Source organism: Canariomyces notabilis (genome assembly GCF_033297395.1).
Source record: "Canariomyces notabilis strain CBS 508.74 unplaced genomic scaffold N656scaffold_33, whole genome shotgun sequence".
NCBI lineage: Eukaryota > Fungi > Ascomycota > Sordariomycetes > Sordariales > Chaetomiaceae > Canariomyces > Canariomyces notabilis.
In genome coordinates, this window is record NW_027041855.1 from 209,708 (window position 1) to 227,652 (window position 17,945).

The window sequence follows — 17,945 nt, forward strand, 5'->3', positions numbered from 1 at the left end:
TCCCTTTCGGTCTGCCTATCCTCTGCGGTAACTAACCCCCTATGTACGGTCAGAGTGCCACACGATCACAACTAATTTCTATGGCTTTCGTAGTTCAGATCGCCATGTAGTTAACAAGAAGTTCCTCAACCATAAACGGCCAGTCAAGTATCGGTAATGTGTATTGTTTACTCGCCGTCTTATATGTTGTTGATGGGCCTGGTTTCTCTCACTTTTGTCGCATAGGATAACGAGCGCCCCTTGTCGGGTCGGAATGATGGGCGTTCACTCCGTCATCTGAACCCGACATTTGTTCATATGTATTTGGAGCGTAAAGCGACTAGGGCATCGGCTTTCAGGAATATCAGCCTGAGCCCTGAGGCCTAACCGTCTTGCTCATGATGACATAATCCGGAGTAAATGTCTTCCCAGAACGGAGCTTTCTGGAGCCAGGAGAAATGCTGTCCTTTTCGAAGCCCATTTTTCTGTAGAAATCCAGTGCACGTTGGTTGGACAGGAAGCAGGTTAACACGACCTTTGTGATAGGGGGCAGATTTGTGGCGATGGTCTCGTGAAATCCCATAAGCAGTGAGCCCAGCCCGGTCCTGCAATGTTAATTAGCAACCTTCTGACTACGAGAAGGGGAAGGATATTGGCGTGAGCTCGCACCCTTGAAGCTCTGGTTGAAGGTGTATTTCGTAGCAGTAAATAACGGGTTCGCCCTCCTCGTAGGTTGGCATCAACGAGGTAAAGCCCCGGATGGTCCCACTGCCTTTCTCCTTGACCAAGATGTACCGCAGTTCGACTGACCTCATCTCCTTGAGCTTCTTTTGCGGGTGCCACTTCCCGGCCGAGGCCTCATAGTCTTTTCGGCTTGTCTGTTCGATCAACCGGAAGCACGCCTGCATTTCATCCTCGCTGAGAAGATCAGAGCGTGTGAGGCTGATACTGTACTCAACCCCCGTGCCTGGATGCGTCCAGCATGTTACCCAAGAGGATCCCTCTGTACTGATACAACCAGACCATATGTCGGGTTAGTTCTACCTTGGTTGTATGGGATGTCGTAGATGTGCTTTCATTGCAATGAACAGAGAGAACAAGAACCAACCTCGGTTGTAGGTAGTCGGCAATGAAGTGATCATCAGATTTGCGGTTCGCAACATCTAGCGGGCTTGTCGGCGCACGCGCCCGTTTCGTCCTCATTTCCTATTGCTCAGATGTTCAGATCTTCAGGAGTCGCGCCGGGGGTCAAGAAAGCTCAGGGTGGCTTTATCTGACTTATGGCGTTACTGGGTGGAGTTGCATGTGGCTTTGCTTTGCGTCACTGAGGTCCCTTCCCTTGTTGGCTGTGCCGAATCACTTGCGAAGTCATTAGCCCGTAGCGGCAGAGGTACATCGAGTCACTCGGGTTTAACTGCGGACCTTGCCCTAAATCAGCTTTATTGATTCGGTTTATATCGATCTTCTGTTAGACTCAAGTCAGCGACGCGAAGGGAGTGGCAACGCGTGTCGCGCTCTATCTTCGAGGCTTGGCGCGATTCTCAATGTGGGGGCCTAGAATGACGTTTCGCAGCTGCTGCCGTGTCTTTGCCAGCCGAAATATTTCTGGAAACCACGACGTGGATCCCATGGTAAACCCCCCCGAAACTGCAGAAAGGCAGAAACCATATTTTACCCCCTAGCTCCTGTCGGACCCAAAAATCGATTCTTGCGGGCATAGGAGACTCGGCGGCGCCAATGTTGCCTTGATTCTTTCTCTCCGATTCCAGCCCGATTAATGCGCTCCCTTCCACCCCTCGTGCGGTTGCCCTTTCGCACTTATGCGACAGGCCCGCACTCTCGCCTCGGCCCTGCGCTGAGCCTCGACCATGTACGTATTTTCTGGGGTGTCGGCGCTCTGATCCATCTTAACCAGCCTGCGAACCCTAGTTCATCCAGCGGTCACGGGTGCTTGCCTTCTATAGAACCATTCTCCGTGGCACTCGCCAGATCGCAGACCCTACGACCCGTGCTGAGACAAGGAGGTTTGCGAGGGAGGAATTCGAGAGGCACCGTGGGGTCACCGACATTGTTCGTCTCATCATTCGCAGCTCTCCCTGAGTCCCCTGTTTGATACTAACACACAGATCAAGAACCACATCCGGTATCTCCTCTCGACGGGCAAGACAGAATGGGAGAGCATGGAGAGGTACATTAATGGATTGTGAACGAATGAAGGATGGCCCGATCCGTGCCGGACTGCCAATCCCTCACCTACGCAACGTAGGCTGCCCCTTGACGCCTTCCACAGGCGCAAGTCATCTATCATGGTTGGACGACCCAACCGAGCTGTATATCCCATCCTCTTGTACATATCGTACAGAACGCCCCGTCTGCGCTTGGAAGCAAAAGAACTGTTTCGTCGGGAGATGCCTTCGCTTCCATATCTATCCTTGGCGTTGCTTATGCCTTGGGTTGGCCGAGCATATTATGTACCGGTAGCCCGAGTGTCGCTTGTTGGCTTTTCGCCGTACAACCTGCCAAACGAACAAACAAGGAAATCATCAGCCCAGCGCCCACGAAACCGCACAATCGTATCTCGCGTAACCTCTTACCTTGCAATGCTCGCACCGCTTCTTGATGGAGCTGCGAACCTTCATCCCCCTCGTTTGTTGCTTTTGGAAGACCGGGGTGCCGATCAAGCTGCATGAGCTAACGGCGGATTTTGTCGTTTGCCCATATTCTGAAAGCCGTGTTGTCCGCGCGGACAGCACGGTTTGGGAGAGGGATCGTGTCTGTGTCTGAGCTGAGAACAGAGTGGGCTGCGACGAGAGGGTCAGAGCGCGCATTGAAGACGAAAGCGACTTGGTTGCTGATGCGGCCGACCGCGCGGCCTGCGCTATAAGTGATACTCTCGCCATTGTCATCTTGCGAGAGCGGGAGGTGGACTTAGTCGCTGGTGCGATTGAGCTGTCGTCGCTCCGGCAGTCGGTCGGCTGCGGCAGGAATTGAGAGGATCAAATCATCAAAAGTGACTTTTGGATTCCTTGGCGCGATCACGTGGCACCACTGGGTTTCATTTCTCCTGAGTTCAACCCTAACCCTCACACCTACAATTCACTTACACAGTTACACTGCGCTCGAAGGAGTCGAGGACAACATGAAAGTTGGGGTTAGTCCGGGAACTCCGGACATCTCCTCCAAGACATGATCTTCCTCAGAAGTAGCCCAAACATCCCATATTACGTTCCCGATCTCAGGCAGAGCAGTCAGCACAATGCTTCCTCCCTTGATCGCCCTAGAGGAGCACTTCTTCTCGACCAGAGCCCCTGACTCCCTCAAGGCGAGCTACTCGGAACAGTTCAAACATGTCGACTCGGTCTACGCCAAGTTGACCGACATGGGCCAACTCCGGCGGCAAGACATGGATGCCGGCGGCGTCTCTCTCCAGGTGATCAGCCACGTCCCCGGCCTGTGTTCGTATGACGCCTCGGCGTGCCGCGCCGCAAACGATCAGCTCTTTTCGGCCATCCAAGCCGAGGAACGTCGCGCAGCCTCATCTCAGAAAGAGGATGCCTCGGATGGCGCAACCGATCGTCCCGGTCGCAAACCCCCCTCCTCCCGCTTCGCCGGCTTCGCGGTCCTGCCCATGCAGCAACCCGACGAGGCGGCGGCGGAGCTGCGGCGTGCCGTCACCGAGCTGGGGTTCGTCGGGGCGCTGATAGACAACCACTGCGGCGGGGGCAACCGCTTCTATGACGGGGCCGAGTACGAGTCGACGTTCTGGGCGGCCGCCGAGGAGCTGGGCGTGCCCGTGTACCTGCACCCGACGTGGCCGGGGGACGACGACTCGGCGACGGCGCGGTTCCGCGGCAACTTCTCCGAGGCCGCGGCAGTCAGCCTGGGCTCGAGCGGGTTCGGCTGGCACGCCGATACCGCCCTGCACGTGCTCCGGCTGTTCGCCTCAGGGCTTTTTGATCGGCGCCCCCGGCTCAAGGTCATTATTGGGCATATGGGCGAGATGCTTCCGTTCATGCTGCAGCGCATCGAGGCGCTGAGTCGGCGCTGGGGTGACTTTCAGCGGGATTTTAGGACCGTCTATGACGAGAATATCTGGATCACCACGAGTGGCGTCTGGAGCCTGGATCCGATGCGGTGCATCCTGGCGAACACGAAGATTGACCACATCCTGTATAGTGTCGACTATCCGTTCCAGAAGAATGAGATTGGGCTGGAGTGGGTTAGGGAGCTTCAAGAGAGCGGCCTTGTCGGTGACGAGCAGCTCCGGGCTATCGCGTATGAGAATGCTGAGAAGCTGCTTGGAGTCAAGGCGCCGTCCGTTGAGAAAGGGGTTTGAAGATAGTATTACTAACCCTTTTGGTGGTTTTAGCGGCTAGCAAGGCTGACATACCGCCAAGTCCATGTTGTTGACATGGAACATTGGGAAATGGTGGAATTGCCCCGGAATTAAAGACCAGGAGTGAGCAAAAAAGACAGAAGTGATTAGAAATTGACAAAAATAAACTCCTCCGGGAAGGCTCGAACTTCCAACCTCCTGATTAACAGTCAGACGCGCTAACCAATTGCGCCACAGAGGATTAAGTGTGTTTTGAGAGCTTTCAAAACAACTCCTAAGAAGCAATTTTGCTCAGAAAATGCCTAACCGGGCGGTTCCCTAGGTAATTATCTTCCATTGCTATGAAGGAGCCGCAACTTGAAGTATGTAGGCCTTGTAGGGCGCTAGAAATGATATGAGAGCGCGACAGCAGTACGGGCCCTACCATTAAATTCCAGTCTCACCTGAGTTTTACTAGGCGCTGCCGAATTGGGATGGTCCATGGGAGCCTGGGAGGTGTGCTCTCCTGAGTCCTAGGCTCCTAGCACAAGACACGAATCTGCATAAAACTCAAGGGCTAGCCGGTGAGACTAGATAGTTGACAAAAAGCTAATTGCTGTAACAACTTGCGAGGCTCAAGGTAGACTCTTATTTTCCTCTAAGGTAAGGTACCTTAGGTAGCTAAGGGGTTAGGCCCTACATACAGAGTAGCATCGAGGAGCAGTCATTGAAAAAGGGAGGTCTGGATCGGGAAAGCTAAGAACCCAGACCAAAACCTGGGTGTTTGGGACCATTACATGTAGTCACAATCAACAGTGGAAGTTACAGCTTGTCAGAGAACCTAGAAGTTAGAACGCTACATGTACCTATTCTGAACTGGGAAGGACTGCAGCAGCATCAAGTTATACCGTGACACCGTACTAGATTCAGGCACTAGTATCTAGGCTATGCTTTGCTACTGGTATCAATAAGGAAACTGACCAGTGACAGGAGTGGTAGAATGAGGCGAACAGAAAAAGGAGAGAGGGCAGACAGGTTGAGTGCCTTCACTGCCTTTGGTTAAGTCTTGAGTGATGCAGGACTCCCGTCAAAGACAACCTCATCCTCGATTCCCCAAGGCCACCCCAACATGCGAAGCATCCATATATTAAGCTTCGGCTTCATTGAGGAACGTGCCATCCCCAGGGCCCGCTTGGTTCTTTAGGGCGCGGAAGTTTGACGACTCGGCACTTCTTGCACCTTGGATGGTCACACATCGGCTGCGGGCAGTGTGTGTTGAGTTCAACCGTATACCACGCTCCCAAGCATTGACACTTTCTCGGCCGTCAGTGTAAGTCAATATTTGTCCAGCAGTTAAGCCCGGCATGGCAGTACTTACGCAAACCCAGTGTTTATCACTGGCATCCATGATGTGCGCAAGCCAGTGGGTAGCTCGTGGATATATTCTGTAGCCGAAACCTACTCCAATCTTTGTTAGCCAAAAGGCACCTAATAGTGTTAAGCGGACAAAAAACAAGGGAAATCGAGTTGGTGCTTACCAGATGCTGTATGCTAACAGGGTGAGCTGTCGGTTCTTGGGACTTTTGTCTTGAAAGTTGAACTGGTTCTTGAGATTGTTGTTTTGAAAGTTGAACTGCTTCGCGATGGGTTGCTTGACAAGCGAGAATCATGACCATAAAGCAGGAATTGCCAGGCCATTATACACCTAAGGTACGCGGGTCCTTTCGAAGCGTTCGAGGGTCCTTTCTTGAGACGCTTCGACGAATGGTTGTTCCGGACTTTTCACGAGCCGGCTAGACATGTCGACAGAGACAGCTTGATGTCGACGGTTACTGGCAGTCATGGAAGTATTAAGCCCGCCGCAGCACTTACCTAGTAATGCTTGACCACGTTAGCTGGGCTGTTGGCTCGCGTCCCGGTTCCTTTATGTCGGGACATCTTAGGTTAGGCTGTGTGTTTGTTTCTATTATAGTACTAGTAGATGGACTATAAAGTATGAACTAGCAGTGTACTTCTTACACCCAATACTACAAAGGTTCTGCAGCGTGTGACGAGGCTTATCAACCAGGGTCCCTTCGCACATAGCCATCAGACGTGAACAATGAGTGCCTTGGTGAGATAGAAGACCGTGGATCGCCTCAATTGCCATTTATAGTCTTGACCAGGTGCAGTGAATCTCGTCTCGAGTTGAAGTCTTTAGGGGTGGAAGGCCTCCAAGATTCACAGAGACTAAACCATTGTTGGGCATTATATAGTACGTGAACTCGGATTCAGTTGGTGCTGCCGGTAAGGCACTTTAGGGGTAAGCATCATGTTAAGTTCTAGGGACTATTAGTAGGGCTCTCTCTTACCCCCTGTTAGAGATCCCTAACTACCCCTAACACTATAGCAAAGCTCTCTTTTATATATATATAGTATCTCAAGCTCCTATTCTTCCTTTTGTTACCTCGAGGTACAATTTACCTACTTTCTTCCTACCTACTTATACTCCCAACGGCTCCAGGGAGCTTAACTCATTACTATCCACCATTTTCATCTTCTCCGTGTATTGCAATACATCACATCATGATCCATGACAGGAGAGAAAGATGGCCTATATAATATACCTTGGCAGTGAGTGCATTATGACAATCGTGATCACGTAAATAAAGTACATATAGGAGGCAGATGCACATAGCTTAGGCAGTAACAAGCCCCCAAGGAAAGGCCTTTTTTCATTACATGCTTTGTCTGTCTTTCAGTTTCACGTCATACTTCAGCCCGGTCCTGCTTAATCAAATCCGCTGCCCTCTCAGCAACCGCGTACACGGTGCTCTGGATATTTCCCACGGGCTCCAAGGGAAATATGCTGGCATCAACAACGCGGAGCCTCTTGGTGCCATAGACGCGCAGGCGCTCGTCAACGACGCCTCCTTGCTCACGCGGCAGCATGGCGCAGCTGCCTGAGACGTGAAAGATGGAGATCTGACGGCGACGGACAATCTCCTTGGCCTCGTCCAAGCCAGCCCCTGAAATTTCCGGCAGCCGCTTGCCACCCGCCTTGAGCAGCCCGCCGAGCGGCGTCGAGGGCGCCACGAGGCGCTCGACAAACTGTACGCCGCGTGCGAGCAGCTCCATGTCGAGCGGGTGGGCGTTGTAGTTGGGCTTCCACACGGGCTTGGCCGCCACGTCCCCGCTCGTAATGTGCACGCTGCCGCGCGAGAAGGGCTGGTTGAGGATGGTCATGACTGTGATGTAGTTCTCGGGAAGCACGGGGAGGATGTAATCGGCCATGCTCTTGGGCGTGTCCGGGATGTGGATCTGCGAGGGAAACAATAGGTACTGGAAGGTCACCTCGTCGGGAGACTCAAGCAGCCTCCGGACGGCCTTAGCGGCGGGCGTAGTGAGCGAGCATTCGTGTTGGGCAAGCAACTCCTTAATGGCTTCGGGCGAGACAACACCCGAGCCATCGACAAGAGGCGTGTAGGCGATGCTGATGTTGCTCTGGCCCATTGGCCCGTCGCCCGATGCCTGGTACATATCGAGAAGTGCCTTCAAGACGGCCGGGTCGCGCAGTACGTCACCAGAAGGCGTGCCCTCGGCCACTTCAAAGCTCTGGCAGACGACAGGGTGGTCTTGCATGTGCTCGCCCACGTTGGGGTTGTCGACAACCACGGGAATGCCGTGCTTTTCCAGCAGGTCCCGGCCACCCACGCCAGACAGCTCGAGGATCTGAGGCGTCTGCAGTGCACCGGCCGCTAGAATAACTTCAGTTCTGGCCGAGATTTCCTTCTTTTGCCCGTCTTTGGTGATGATTTCGACCCCAGTGGCCACTGCATCTGAGCCGCCTGTCGTGTCGAAAATGACCTTGCTTACCACGGCCTCAGTTAACACCACCAGGTTGGTTCTCCTGGCAACATCTGGGCTATAGTAGCCGCTAGCAGCGTCGCTTCTTGTCTTCGTTGCCGGGTCGATGGAGGCGGGCTGCTGGAACGCCCCCAGCGCCTGGCCCTCGCGCGGGTCGGTCGAGACGTCAAGACCGAGATCGGCAAACGTCTTCATCCAAGCCTTGTTAGTGGAACCATAGCCCTCGCTGAACGAGACGTGGATGGGCCCGGCGCCGTTTGCTAGGCTCTCGTTGTGGTAGGTCAGGCCAACCACGTCCCGGGCCATCTGAGAAGGTGCGTGGACAGTGGCAAACTTGCGGAAGTAAGGGGCCAGGGAACTAAAGTCCCAACCCGCGTTGCCAAGGGCTGCCCAGGAATCAATATTGCCCTTAGATGGGTAGACCAGCATCATGAAGTTGAGGGCGGAGCTGCCACCAAGCATCTTGCCGCGAGACTGGTTGATTCGCCGGTTGTTCAAGGTGGGCTTATAAAGTTGGCATCTGTCAGTCGAGTCTATACCACTGCATAGTATCACCACGGTAGCCCCCGACTCCCCTGTGACATAGCTTAAAGATACACGGGCAACTGACCTGAGGAGGCGAGCAAAAATTCCAGTCGTACTCGTCCTTGCCGTATAGGCCAGCGACCAGGCCGGGGACTCGAACAAGCGGGTCAACGGAGTGATCGACGCCAGCCTCGACGACGAGGACGCGGACATCACGATCTCCGCTGAGGCGGTTAGCAACTACCAGGCCTGCAGTGCCACCGCCCACGACGATGTAGTCAAAAGGCTGATCCAAAGCTTCAACGCGAGCCATGATTGTAGCACTTGCTAAGAGCAGATGTCGCGTGACCCTTGGGAAGTTCCGCTGGCTGAAAAGGGGGATAATGTTTCGGAAGGTCGGAACAGCTCAGTCAACTTGAAGACTTGTTGTATTCCTGTTCTAGGTCAGGCATACATGAGATCTCGGGCAATGGGCAAAAATAACCCCAGTCAATATCGAGGTCACGCGAGGTGAAGCCCTGAAGGAGCCCACTGCAGGGATTGGGTCCATCGGGATCATTGTACCCATTCTAGAGGTAGTTTACCGTGCCGTTCGTGGTTAAGATGAGCGGTGTAGTCTCAGAACCACATGATGTAACCGCTGCGTGGAATTGATCCGCCCCAGCCGGATAACGGGTCTTACGAATCCATATAACACCACCAATAGCTAAAGACAAAACAAAAATCAGATACTTGAGACTGTGGAAAAATCACAACGGAAATAGCTTATTACGTACCTTGCATGAGGGACCTGAAGGTATAATGGGTGGGATTATAGGTGGAGTGAATCGCGGCGAAGGATACATTACTCGTCAGCAACGTAGTACTGCAATGGAGTTTGTGGAGGTGAATAGTTGGTCATGCTATCGGTTTGCTGAACTGACGAGACTGACTAATCTTGTTAGTAGATCAACAAGTTTCTTTGGAAAATCTCTTTGGAGCCCGGTGGAACAGGTGGAGGAAGCGCCAGGGAGGGGATGGTGGCTGGGGACCTGGGGTGGATGAACTACCTTAATCAGGTCTATACGCAAGTATACTGCTGCGAGTGTCCAACAGGAGCTGCTACCTACACTTCCAGGCGTTGAGACGAATTCTCGAATCGCCTCTGGTCAGATAGCGTTCCTTGTCCCAAGCTGTTGCCCGGGCCTTGGCCCTCGGTTTCTCAGATGGTCGGCTCGACTTCTTTGATATTCCACACACTTTTGTCTACTTCCCTATTTCATCCTCCCTGCTCGGGTGTGCTCCCGGGGGCGGCTACATGTGGTCAGGAGACATTATTGCAAAGGGAACGTTATTGGACTTACATAGTGTCACCGTAAGGCAGAAACAGAGGGCTAGTAGGTTCAAACCACAACATGTTTGATTCTTCGAGCACATGGTCCCTTCAAAACTCGTCATATCTTCGTAAATGCCCTTGCATGCGCCCTCTGTTGCCGGATCGCAGTGCTACTAATCTTGGAAGCAAAATTTTCCGTCTTGCTGGGCTCATCCGAGATTTCCCCTGCGTCGAGCACATCAACCTCAAAAACCTCGAGTGCGGCCCAGCCCCGTTCGGCTCGCTTCTCATTGACGGCTCGCCCACCCGATCTCGTCTCACCCGATACGACCAGAGCATCGATATCCTCAAGCGTGATGGTCGGGCCAAAAGGATCGTGGATCCGCACGCACTGAACTTGGATTGTGCCTTCTCGAAAAGAGGTCCGAAAATCGCCGTCTTGCGCATCAATCTTCGGTCCTGTGCCGTCTTTCCATCCGCGATGTGACAGCTCAAGAAGGCAAGACAAGAATAGTATAACGTTCTGCGCCCGCTGCTCCCATGGCTGGACATATTCGGCAAACTTTTTATTTCTCAACATCTCGTCGCCTGTTATGCCAATTATGTAGTGGCATGGCTGTGAAGAATCCCCCTTCCGTGGCACTTGCAGTAAGAGCGCGCCTGCCGTTAACAGCAACTTATGGCCTGGATGGAGATAATCGAACGTTCCGCCGAGGCAGACGACCGGGTAGTTGGACGTCTGCGTTGCCGATCTTGGGGAATCGCCTTGCGCAACATTCAAAGTCAGTCCGCCTTCGACCGGTATGAGCTGCTCCTGCAGAAGCGTCTGCTTTCCTTCGGCAAACCTGAGGTAGGTTTGATACACCTCGAGTCCGAGTTCGGTCCGCACATGGAAGACGTAGTCCCAGGGATAGTACGCAGAGGCGAATGTTGCCATGTCTACCACGACGGTGTTGTTTGGCTCAATGGCGGGACGCAAATCGGGAGTAAAGCGCCTCTTGCGATCATGGTCGATTAAAATGACGGTTGCATCCACGGAGCCGGGCCCACCGTCAACCTCGGTGTTGATGGAGAGCTGAGAACAGACGACTGAGACAACGCCATAGACACCGGCGACCAGCGCCTGCGCTTCCGGCCATGAGAGGGTCTTGGAGCGGAGAAACTGGCCGTGCAAGATGGGGCAAGCGACAGCAATGATGAGCTTTGACGCCTTTGTTGGCCGTTTCAATTTCGAAAGCGCCGCCGTGATGGAGGGCCGATAGGCAACGTTGAGGAGGGATTGGCTTGAAGGCTCGGGAGGGTATGGGAGTAACAGAAGCGACGGCAAATCGTCCCGTCCCATGGTCTTGTAGAGACAAAAGAAGAGTCAAAAGGCAGTCAGTGTCAAGTACGGAGTAGTCGTGGTGTCTTTCGGAATGAGGAAGATAGGGAGGCTAGGGAGCTAGAATATAGGTTAACGTTGGATTTGGGTCAGGGAAATGTAGGAAATAGTTCGATATTCCGTTCGCCGCAGTGGCCAGCCAGGAGAAAAAGGGCGGGGATGGTTTGGCGTTTTACGCTGAGCACTGTCGTCGTTTATAACTTCGATGAGGATATGACCTGGGGATGACTTGCATCAGGTGCGAATGAGTTGAGCCTGAAAGGTGACCAGATGCGTTGGGAGGTGGGGCACTCCGTGAATTCCCCTAGTCAAAATACTTCACGAATATGAAGTTGCTATTGCCGCCTCTCCTCAAGATTAAGAGGTACTTAGTGTTGAAGAGATTGTGAGATGTATACAACTGAACTACATTACATATCCATAGTAATTTGCGTGAGAATTTAGGATTGTACATCAACTTATAACTCAAAAGGTACGGGTATTCCTTGTAGGTACTTGAGAAGCACGGATACAGTTGTATATCCATACAGCCGCCACTCGCAACCCGTCGCTTAGATTCCGAGCTTGGGCACCTGGCAACAGATGATGCCCAGCTAACCGCCTAGCAAACCATTGCTGCCAGACGTTGCTCAGCGCTAACATTACCTCTTCCCTTGCTTGATTCCGATCCTCTTCACACACACCTTCAAAAGCCGCCATTGCTGCTCTTGGGCTTTCGCGCCCGACAGCCTGCCTCACTGCGGCTGGAAACGGCGATCGCACCATTTGTGTCGCCTGAGCCACCGGACGCTGACTGCATCCGTCGAGAATCCGTCGTCGTCGAAGCCCCTGTCGCAACACCCCGCCCGCTTCATCAACGACAACGCCTTTCCCCACGCGCACCGAACCTAGAGCGTCCCCCGCTTGACCCCCCGGCCTTTAATCCCCCGGCTCTCTCCGCCGGCGAGCCCACGCAGGATGAACCAACCACCGCAGTACCAACCGCCGCGGCGGACGGGAGGCTACTCGTCGCATCCCGAGGAGCTGCACATGTCATCCGGCATATCCCACCAGAGCCAGCAGATGTCGCCCCGCGACTACTCGACAACAGGCCCGCCTCCCATCAAGCTCGACCAGTCTCCAAACCTGCCGCAGCTGCCCAACTATCAGCCCGCCGGCGGCGTTCCGAATGTGCTGCAACCGGGCGGACTGAGCTCGCGCCCTCCCGCAATCTCGTCCAACACGGCGCCCACCTTGCCCACCATACAACAGTCAGAGTATCAACCGCATCAGCCCCAGTCAAAACCGAGCTCATTGGGCTTGTCTCATACATCATACTCGCGTTCCAGCCCCTCGGCGTCCTACGAGGGGGGTTCTGGCTATATGCCGTACACGCCGACGACCCCTGGTGGCACCAACAGCTCCTCCCAGTTCATGTCGCCAACCGAATCAAAGTATACCGGTTCGAGCTCTCAGCGCAATGTCTCCAACACCCCGCTAGGACTCAATGATATCCGACCGCGCGCGGACTCAAGTCTCTCGGATGGCCTGCCAGGGACGCCTGCATACGAGCTGGCCGCTGCCCAGCCCCGCACCAGCAACTACATGGCCCCTTGGGCTCTTTATGCTTTTGACTGGTGTAAATGGGCTCCGCATGGAAACAGTGCTGGTAAACTGGCGATTGGAAGCTACTTGGAAGATGGGCACAACTTTGTGAGCACCCCTATCTGTCCAGCGCCCGCTCGGCTCAGCTTGCTAACACGACATCCGGTCAGATCCAAATCGTCGATGCACATCTATCTCCCACGCCGTCCGATGTCTACACGCCCGGCACATCCAAGTACACCATGGAGTTCACAAAAATCGCAGAGGCGACACACTCATATCCTGTCACGCGTCTGCTTTGGGAGCCCCCGTCACAACAAAAGCAATCTACGGACCTCCTCGCTACCTCAGGCGACCACCTCCGCCTATGGTCGCTTCCATCTGATCCTCAAACCCATGCGCACAGCTCGTCGATAACCTCGAGAAACGGCCGCGATATGCCCATCACAAAGCTGACGCCGCTTGCCCTTTTGTCCAACTCCAAGACGCCAGATCACACGGCCCCGTTGACGTCCCTCGACTGGAACACCGTCACGCCCAGCTTGATTATCACCTCGAGTATAGATACCACGTGCACCATCTGGGACATTCCCTCCCTGACGGCCAAGACACAACTGATTGCCCACGATAAGGAGGTCTACGACGTGCGATTCTGCGCCCAGAGTCAGGACGTCTTTGTGAGCTGCGGCCAGGACGGCAGTGTTCGCATGTTTGATCTCCGCAGCCTGGAGCACAGCACGATCATCTACGAACCCACGGGCAAGGAGGAGAGAGGTAAGCCATTTTGACCGACATAACATCCTACCAACCCTCTTTACCTAACACCTGCTCCCAGACGCCAACGGCGGCCGCATGAGCCCGACCCTCGCGCAGCAGACCATGTCGCACCCACCGCCACTCCTCCGGCTGGCCACGTCTCCGCACGACCAGAACCTCCTGGCGACCTTTGCGCAGGACTCGAGCGTCATCCGGATCCTGGACGTGCGGCAGCCGGGCCAGGCTCTGCTCGAGCTGCGGGGCCACGGCGGGTCGCTCAACTGCGTCGAGTGGTCTCCGCTCCGGCGCGGCACCCTCGCCTCGGGTGCCGACGACTGCCAGGTGCTCATCTGGGACCTGCTCGGCAGCAACAACCCGCCGGGGCCTTCCTCGAATTTGAACGGTGCCGCCGCGACGGGCGCGTCGTCGTCGTCCAACAGTGACAGCGCCAGGAGTCCCGTCGCCAGCTGGCAGTGCGACTACGAGGTGGGCAACCTCGGCTGGGTGCCGCACCTGTCGAGCGGGGAGTACGGCGAGTGGCTCGGGGTGAGCGCTGGGCGCGGCGTCTGGGGGGTTCGGTTATGATGATATAGAATCCGGATGCGGATGTGGATACGGGATACGGGATTATGGATATGGTGCATTGCGCGGTTAGCTGATTGATGCGGGACGATGGTTTCAAAACGAACGGAGGATGGTGATCAGCTGTGCTGGCTGGTTGGCTAGTTGATGGAGAGGAGGTTTGAAAGGAGCGGACAGAGAGCTACGGCCGGGAGGTGGATTGGGCGAATGACGAGAGAGGGACGTTACAGAGACTGGGTATACCCCGGCTAGAAGCAGCAAGCAGGCAGGCAGGCAGGCAAGCAAGTAAGCATTATCCTCACTTGCCTACACACGCCACAGACCTACCTTACTTGCCTACCCGCCTGCTGCATTTTCTCACTCCTTGCCGACACATACATTGTTGAGGGACGAATGGATCCAGGGGGCGATGTGCATCGAACAAAGCATGGCGTTTTGTCTTTTATTTCTGCTTCAACTACCCTATAAGAGACCAGATACTGCATTCTCATCTCTGTAGTCATCAGTGGAAGCGGGCCAAGGGAGATGTACAGGAGTAGTGTATAGATCGCAACGTTTCTCCAAGCATAGGAGTTGTAAACCATGTCCCACACATAGTAGACCACAGTAGACAACGAGAGCATAAGTTCTCCTGATATACGATGCATTGTGATCGCATTATCCATGCACTAATGTGAAGCGCCCCTAGATTCAGAACCTCATGAACATTGCTACTTCAAAAGCACTCGGAGTATGCACTCTTGTGCCGAGCATACGTCGTTATTCATTATGGTTTCCATACCAGGGAGCTTACCCCCCCTCTGTATATACACCCAATTCTAAAGCTTCTTAGAGCTTCATCATGGCAACGACATCTGTCGACTGGACGTAGTCCTCGAAGCCCTGGATCTCCTCCTGCAGCTCATCCAGGGAAACCTTCTCGTCCTCGACAACCAGGTTGATCTGGAACTTCTTGATACCGAAGCCAACGGGCACCAGCTTGGAGGTACCCCAAACCAGACCATCCTTCTCGATGCCGCGGACGGACTGCTCGAGGGCCACCATGTCAGTCTCGTCATCTGCGTGGCATTTGTCAGTGTTGTGATCCCATCAATAAACCGGCGAAGGTAAACGAGAATAAGATGACGCACCCCAAGGCTTGACATCAAGCGTGACCATGGACTTGGCGGCGGGCTTGACCTTGCCCTCCTTCTTCTTGCGGTACTCGGCCAGGCGCTCCTCGCGGATGCGCTCGGCCTCGGCGTCCTCCTCGTCGTCGCTGCCAAAGAGGTCGTCGTCCTCTTCTTCCTCAGCAGCGGCCGCGGGCGCCTTGGCCGGGTTCAGCGTCACCTCGGCCACCTCGGGCCCGTACACGGTGTAGGGCTTGCTGGCGTCGCCGGGGAGCGTGGGGAACTCGTCCTCGTACGAGGCAATGTGCTTGTACCAGCGCGCCGCGTTGGGGTACTTCTCGGCGTCGGGCGCGGCGCTCAGCGCCTTGAAGACCACCACATCGGCCTGCGAGGCGGAGTACCTGTGCCATTGTGGGGTAAGGGTCAGCTTGAATGTGATTGAGGCGAACAAGTAGCAGAGGAGAAAATTGCTGAGGCGGGGTCGGGAGAGACAGGAGTTCAGATGTGCGCCGAAGCGCTGGGCGTGTAATCATTTGCAGGTCTTGAGGCTGCTCAGCAACACGGACCATGGGAATCATCAGGGTGAGGCAAAATCTTGTGTGTGAAGGGAGGAAAACCGAAGAGAGTCATACCCAGTGATGTAGGAGCGGGTGAGCAGCCAGTTGTTGAGCACTGCGTCGCGTTGGTTAGCAAGCGGGAAAATTGCACAAGGCGCGAAACTCGAGAGGACTCACCGGCAAGGCCGGCATCGCTGATGAGATCGGTGAAGCCCATTTTTCAGTTTTATTTTTGAGATGCAACTGTCTTGGAGATGGAGGATGATTTCTGGTGTCGTGGCAGCTCTCAGGGAACCTCGAGATGGCCTGGCGGGGTAAAGCAGAAAATCTTTGGCTCGGTTTTTATTTTTATGATTCTCAGGGTTGCCCCGCAGTCTGCGGTAGCCTTAGGCAGCAAAGATTTCACCAACCCCTTGCAGTGCTGCCCAATAGCCCCACCCATTGCAAGTGTCTGCCCGGGCGAGAGGGAACTTCAGGGCAATCTGACAGCCCGTGATGCACTGACTGGTTCTGGTGGCATTTTCATGTACCCGAGTGGCATATGCAAACAGAAACCTCCTTAGATACACCAGCAGTCAAGGCTGGAGGTGAGCTTCTAGCTTCCATCACTGGAGGTCCCCATTGACCTTCTTTTCCTTGAGCGAGACACAACTCCGCACGCTTTAGTCTGCTCCTTCAACATTTTCCCTCCCTTCCGCATGTAGAACCTCTGTATACCAGGCCGGATGGTCCTACCCTGTCAGATGCAACTAGTTACCTGTATACTCCGTCAATCCTTTGAGCAGGCAGCTACTCCAGCTCTTCAGCCTGACCCCGCTCGCCGGCGGCCAGGTCCGGGATCCAGCCCTTGGGCCGCTCACTGCCGCGGATGATGCGATCGTAGCCGAGCCTCTCGACCTTTTGCACCGACTGACGCGTCACGGTCAGCTTCTTTTCCCACGCGAACCGGTTCCCGGGGGCCACGGGCAGCATCTCAAAGAAGCTGCCCAATTCATGCATGTCCTGGACAATCGTGCGAGGGTCATCGTCCTCCCCGCCATCGCCCTCGCCGCCCCCTCCTGCCATGGTGCCAGTCAACGCTGTCGACGTGGTTGCGAAGCGCATCATTTCGCCCGTCAGATCAAAGACGCCGTAAAGGTAATCATCTTGGGTGAGTGAAATGGTGGGCGTTGAAGAGGGAGTCTGTGCTGCGGGCTGCGTGGGCTTTTCGGGTGGTGATGCTGCTGGCGTGTCCCGGACATCTGTCATGACCTCGTCCTCGGTACCCGGAGCAGGAGCAGGAGGAGCAGCGGCTTGCCTGGCGAGGTCTTCAACGACGCGAGAGAGCTGCTCGTAGCCTATGAGGGTCTGTGTTTTGAGGTAGTGGGCGAATGTGAGGGCTTCCACGAGCTCCTCGAGACACATCAGCGACCGAGCATACCGGTAGCGGTTTATCCCTTGGATCTCGGGCGCGAGGGTGGCTAGGAGCTTCGCGATCTCGGCCAGCCGGGAGTCCACCTCAGCTTGGATATTTGCGGGTAGCTGGCCCTCAATGCGTCGGACGCTAGCAGTACACGAGGTTGATGTGAGTTTATTGCAATCTCACTAAAGCAGCGCAGGAGTTTGGTAGAATGCATCCGGCGCTTTCATACCGTTGTAACGAGAAGATGCTGGACCTCGTCAGCTTGGCGTCCGCCTCTCATAATTCTCGGCTATCTCACATCTTCTTGGCCAGACCCGTAATGTCCCTAGAGGCCTTGACAATGCGCTCTCGACGGTCATGGTGCTCGTCTAGTTCATTGCGGAGCTGCTCAAACATGGGCGTGTACGCATTCCTCGCAACCTGTTTCTGCACAGGCTTCGGCCCATCTCGCTGTTTTGCACTTCCAGTCCAATCGCGCTTGAGTCCAGACATTGTAAGATTGGACGTCTTGCGGCTCTGGGTGCTGCTCGGTTGTGGTTCGTTGTCGTGTTGTTCATTTGGTTTTGACGTCAGGAAGTCTGATTGGTATGTAAA

The 17,945-nt window shown here is 54.7% G+C and overlaps 8 protein-coding genes and 1 non-coding gene across 9 annotated transcripts; 2 read left to right on the top strand and 7 right to left on the bottom strand.

Annotated features, from left to right (window-relative positions):
• Window positions 1-343: 343 nt before the first annotated feature.
• Window positions 344-1,182, bottom strand: N656DRAFT_718310 (acyl-CoA N-acyltransferase; the record flags this gene model as incomplete). The annotated part of the gene is made up of 3 exons (XM_064812268.1): window positions 344-584; window positions 649-987; window positions 1,088-1,182. The coding sequence occupies 3 exons, from the start codon at window positions 1,180-1,182 to the stop codon at window positions 344-346; spliced, it is 675 nt and encodes a 224-aa protein (XP_064665892.1).
• Window positions 1,183-2,405: 1,223 nt separating this feature from the next.
• Window positions 2,406-2,807, bottom strand: N656DRAFT_718251 (uncharacterized protein; the record flags this gene model as incomplete). The annotated part of the gene is made up of 2 exons (XM_064812263.1): window positions 2,406-2,495; window positions 2,574-2,807. The coding sequence occupies 2 exons, from the start codon at window positions 2,805-2,807 to the stop codon at window positions 2,406-2,408; spliced, it is 324 nt and encodes a 107-aa protein (XP_064665893.1).
• A 200-nt stretch (window positions 2,808-3,007) lies between these two features.
• Window positions 3,008-4,448, top strand: N656DRAFT_784354 (amidohydrolase 2). The gene is made up of 2 exons (XM_064816152.1): window positions 3,008-4,273; window positions 4,332-4,448. The coding sequence occupies exons 1-2, from the start codon at window positions 3,236-3,238 to the stop codon at window positions 4,353-4,355; spliced, it is 1,062 nt and encodes a 353-aa protein (XP_064665894.1). The 5' UTR covers window positions 3,008-3,235; the 3' UTR covers window positions 4,356-4,448.
• A 34-nt stretch (window positions 4,449-4,482) lies between these two features.
• On the bottom strand, window positions 4,483-4,556 carry N656DRAFT_t136. Its single transcript has one exon. It is a non-coding gene; the product is annotated as a tRNA-Asn (tRNA).
• A 2,486-nt stretch (window positions 4,557-7,042) lies between these two features.
• Window positions 7,043-8,978, bottom strand: N656DRAFT_801951 (GMC oxidoreductase; the record flags this gene model as incomplete). The annotated part of the gene is made up of 2 exons (XM_064818191.1): window positions 7,043-8,644; window positions 8,751-8,978. The coding sequence occupies 2 exons, from the start codon at window positions 8,976-8,978 to the stop codon at window positions 7,043-7,045; spliced, it is 1,830 nt and encodes a 609-aa protein (XP_064665895.1).
• A 736-nt stretch (window positions 8,979-9,714) lies between these two features.
• On the bottom strand, window positions 9,715-11,777 carry N656DRAFT_784356 (uncharacterized protein). The gene is made up of 2 exons (XM_064816153.1): window positions 10,009-11,777; window positions 9,715-9,958 (listed from the first exon to the last, which is right to left on the bottom strand). Exon 1 carries the CDS (start codon window positions 11,320-11,322, stop codon window positions 10,099-10,101), a length of 1,224 nt encoding a protein of 407 aa, XP_064665896.1. The 5' UTR covers window positions 11,323-11,777; the 3' UTR covers window positions 9,715-9,958; window positions 10,009-10,098.
• A 541-nt stretch (window positions 11,778-12,318) lies between these two features.
• N656DRAFT_801953 (WD40 repeat-like protein) lies at window positions 12,319-14,286 on the top strand (the record flags this gene model as incomplete). Its single annotated transcript, XM_064818192.1, has 3 exons — window positions 12,319-13,053; window positions 13,116-13,719; window positions 13,781-14,286. 3 exons carry the CDS (start codon window positions 12,319-12,321, stop codon window positions 14,284-14,286), a joined length of 1,845 nt encoding a protein of 614 aa, XP_064665897.1.
• Window positions 14,287-14,731: 445 nt separating this feature from the next.
• N656DRAFT_839872 (uncharacterized protein) lies at window positions 14,732-16,206 on the bottom strand. The gene is made up of 4 exons (XM_064818918.1): window positions 16,127-16,206; window positions 16,025-16,064; window positions 15,414-15,793; window positions 14,732-15,341 (listed from the first exon to the last, which is right to left on the bottom strand). Exons 1-4 carry the CDS (start codon window positions 16,164-16,166, stop codon window positions 15,112-15,114), a joined length of 690 nt encoding a protein of 229 aa, XP_064665898.1. The 5' UTR covers window positions 16,167-16,206; the 3' UTR covers window positions 14,732-15,111.
• A 101-nt stretch (window positions 16,207-16,307) lies between these two features.
• N656DRAFT_784359 (Translin) lies at window positions 16,308-17,918 on the bottom strand. Its single transcript, XM_064816154.1, has 3 exons — window positions 17,650-17,918; window positions 17,581-17,598; window positions 16,308-17,492 (listed from the first exon to the last, which is right to left on the bottom strand). Exons 1-3 carry the CDS (start codon window positions 17,841-17,843, stop codon window positions 16,739-16,741), a joined length of 966 nt encoding a protein of 321 aa, XP_064665899.1. The 5' UTR covers window positions 17,844-17,918; the 3' UTR covers window positions 16,308-16,738.
• Window positions 17,919-17,945: the final 27 nt, after the last annotated feature.

What these genes read in the sequence shown, in the direction of transcription:
- N656DRAFT_839872 (XM_064818918.1), bottom strand. Translation starts at nt 16,166, where the DNA reads ATGGGCTTCACCGATCTCATCAGCGATGCCGGCCTTGCCG. An exon ending in ACCCGCTCCTACATCACTGG is followed by an intron (nt 15,794 to 16,024) that starts GTATGACTCTCT and finishes ACAATGGCACAG; the next exon opens with GTACTCCGCCTCGCAGGCCG. An exon ending in GCTTGATGTCAAGCCTTGGG is followed by an intron (nt 15,342 to 15,413) that starts GTGCGTCATCTT and finishes AATGCCACGCAG; the next exon opens with ATGACGAGACTGACATGGTG.
- N656DRAFT_784356 (XM_064816153.1), bottom strand. Translation starts at nt 11,322, where the DNA reads ATGGGACGGGACGATTTGCCGTCGCTTCTGTTACTCCCATACCCTCCC.
- N656DRAFT_784354 (XM_064816152.1), top strand. Translation starts at nt 3,236, where the DNA reads ATGCTTCCTCCCTTGATCGCCCTAGAGGAGCACTTCTTCTCGACCAGA. An exon ending in CGTATGAGAATGCTGAGAAG is followed by an intron (nt 4,274 to 4,331) that starts CTGCTTGGAGTC and finishes AGTATTACTAAC; the next exon opens with CCTTTTGGTGGTTTTAGCGG.
- N656DRAFT_784359 (XM_064816154.1), bottom strand. Translation starts at nt 17,843, where the DNA reads ATGTCTGGACTCAAGCGCGATTGGACTGGAAGTGCAAAACAGCGAGAT.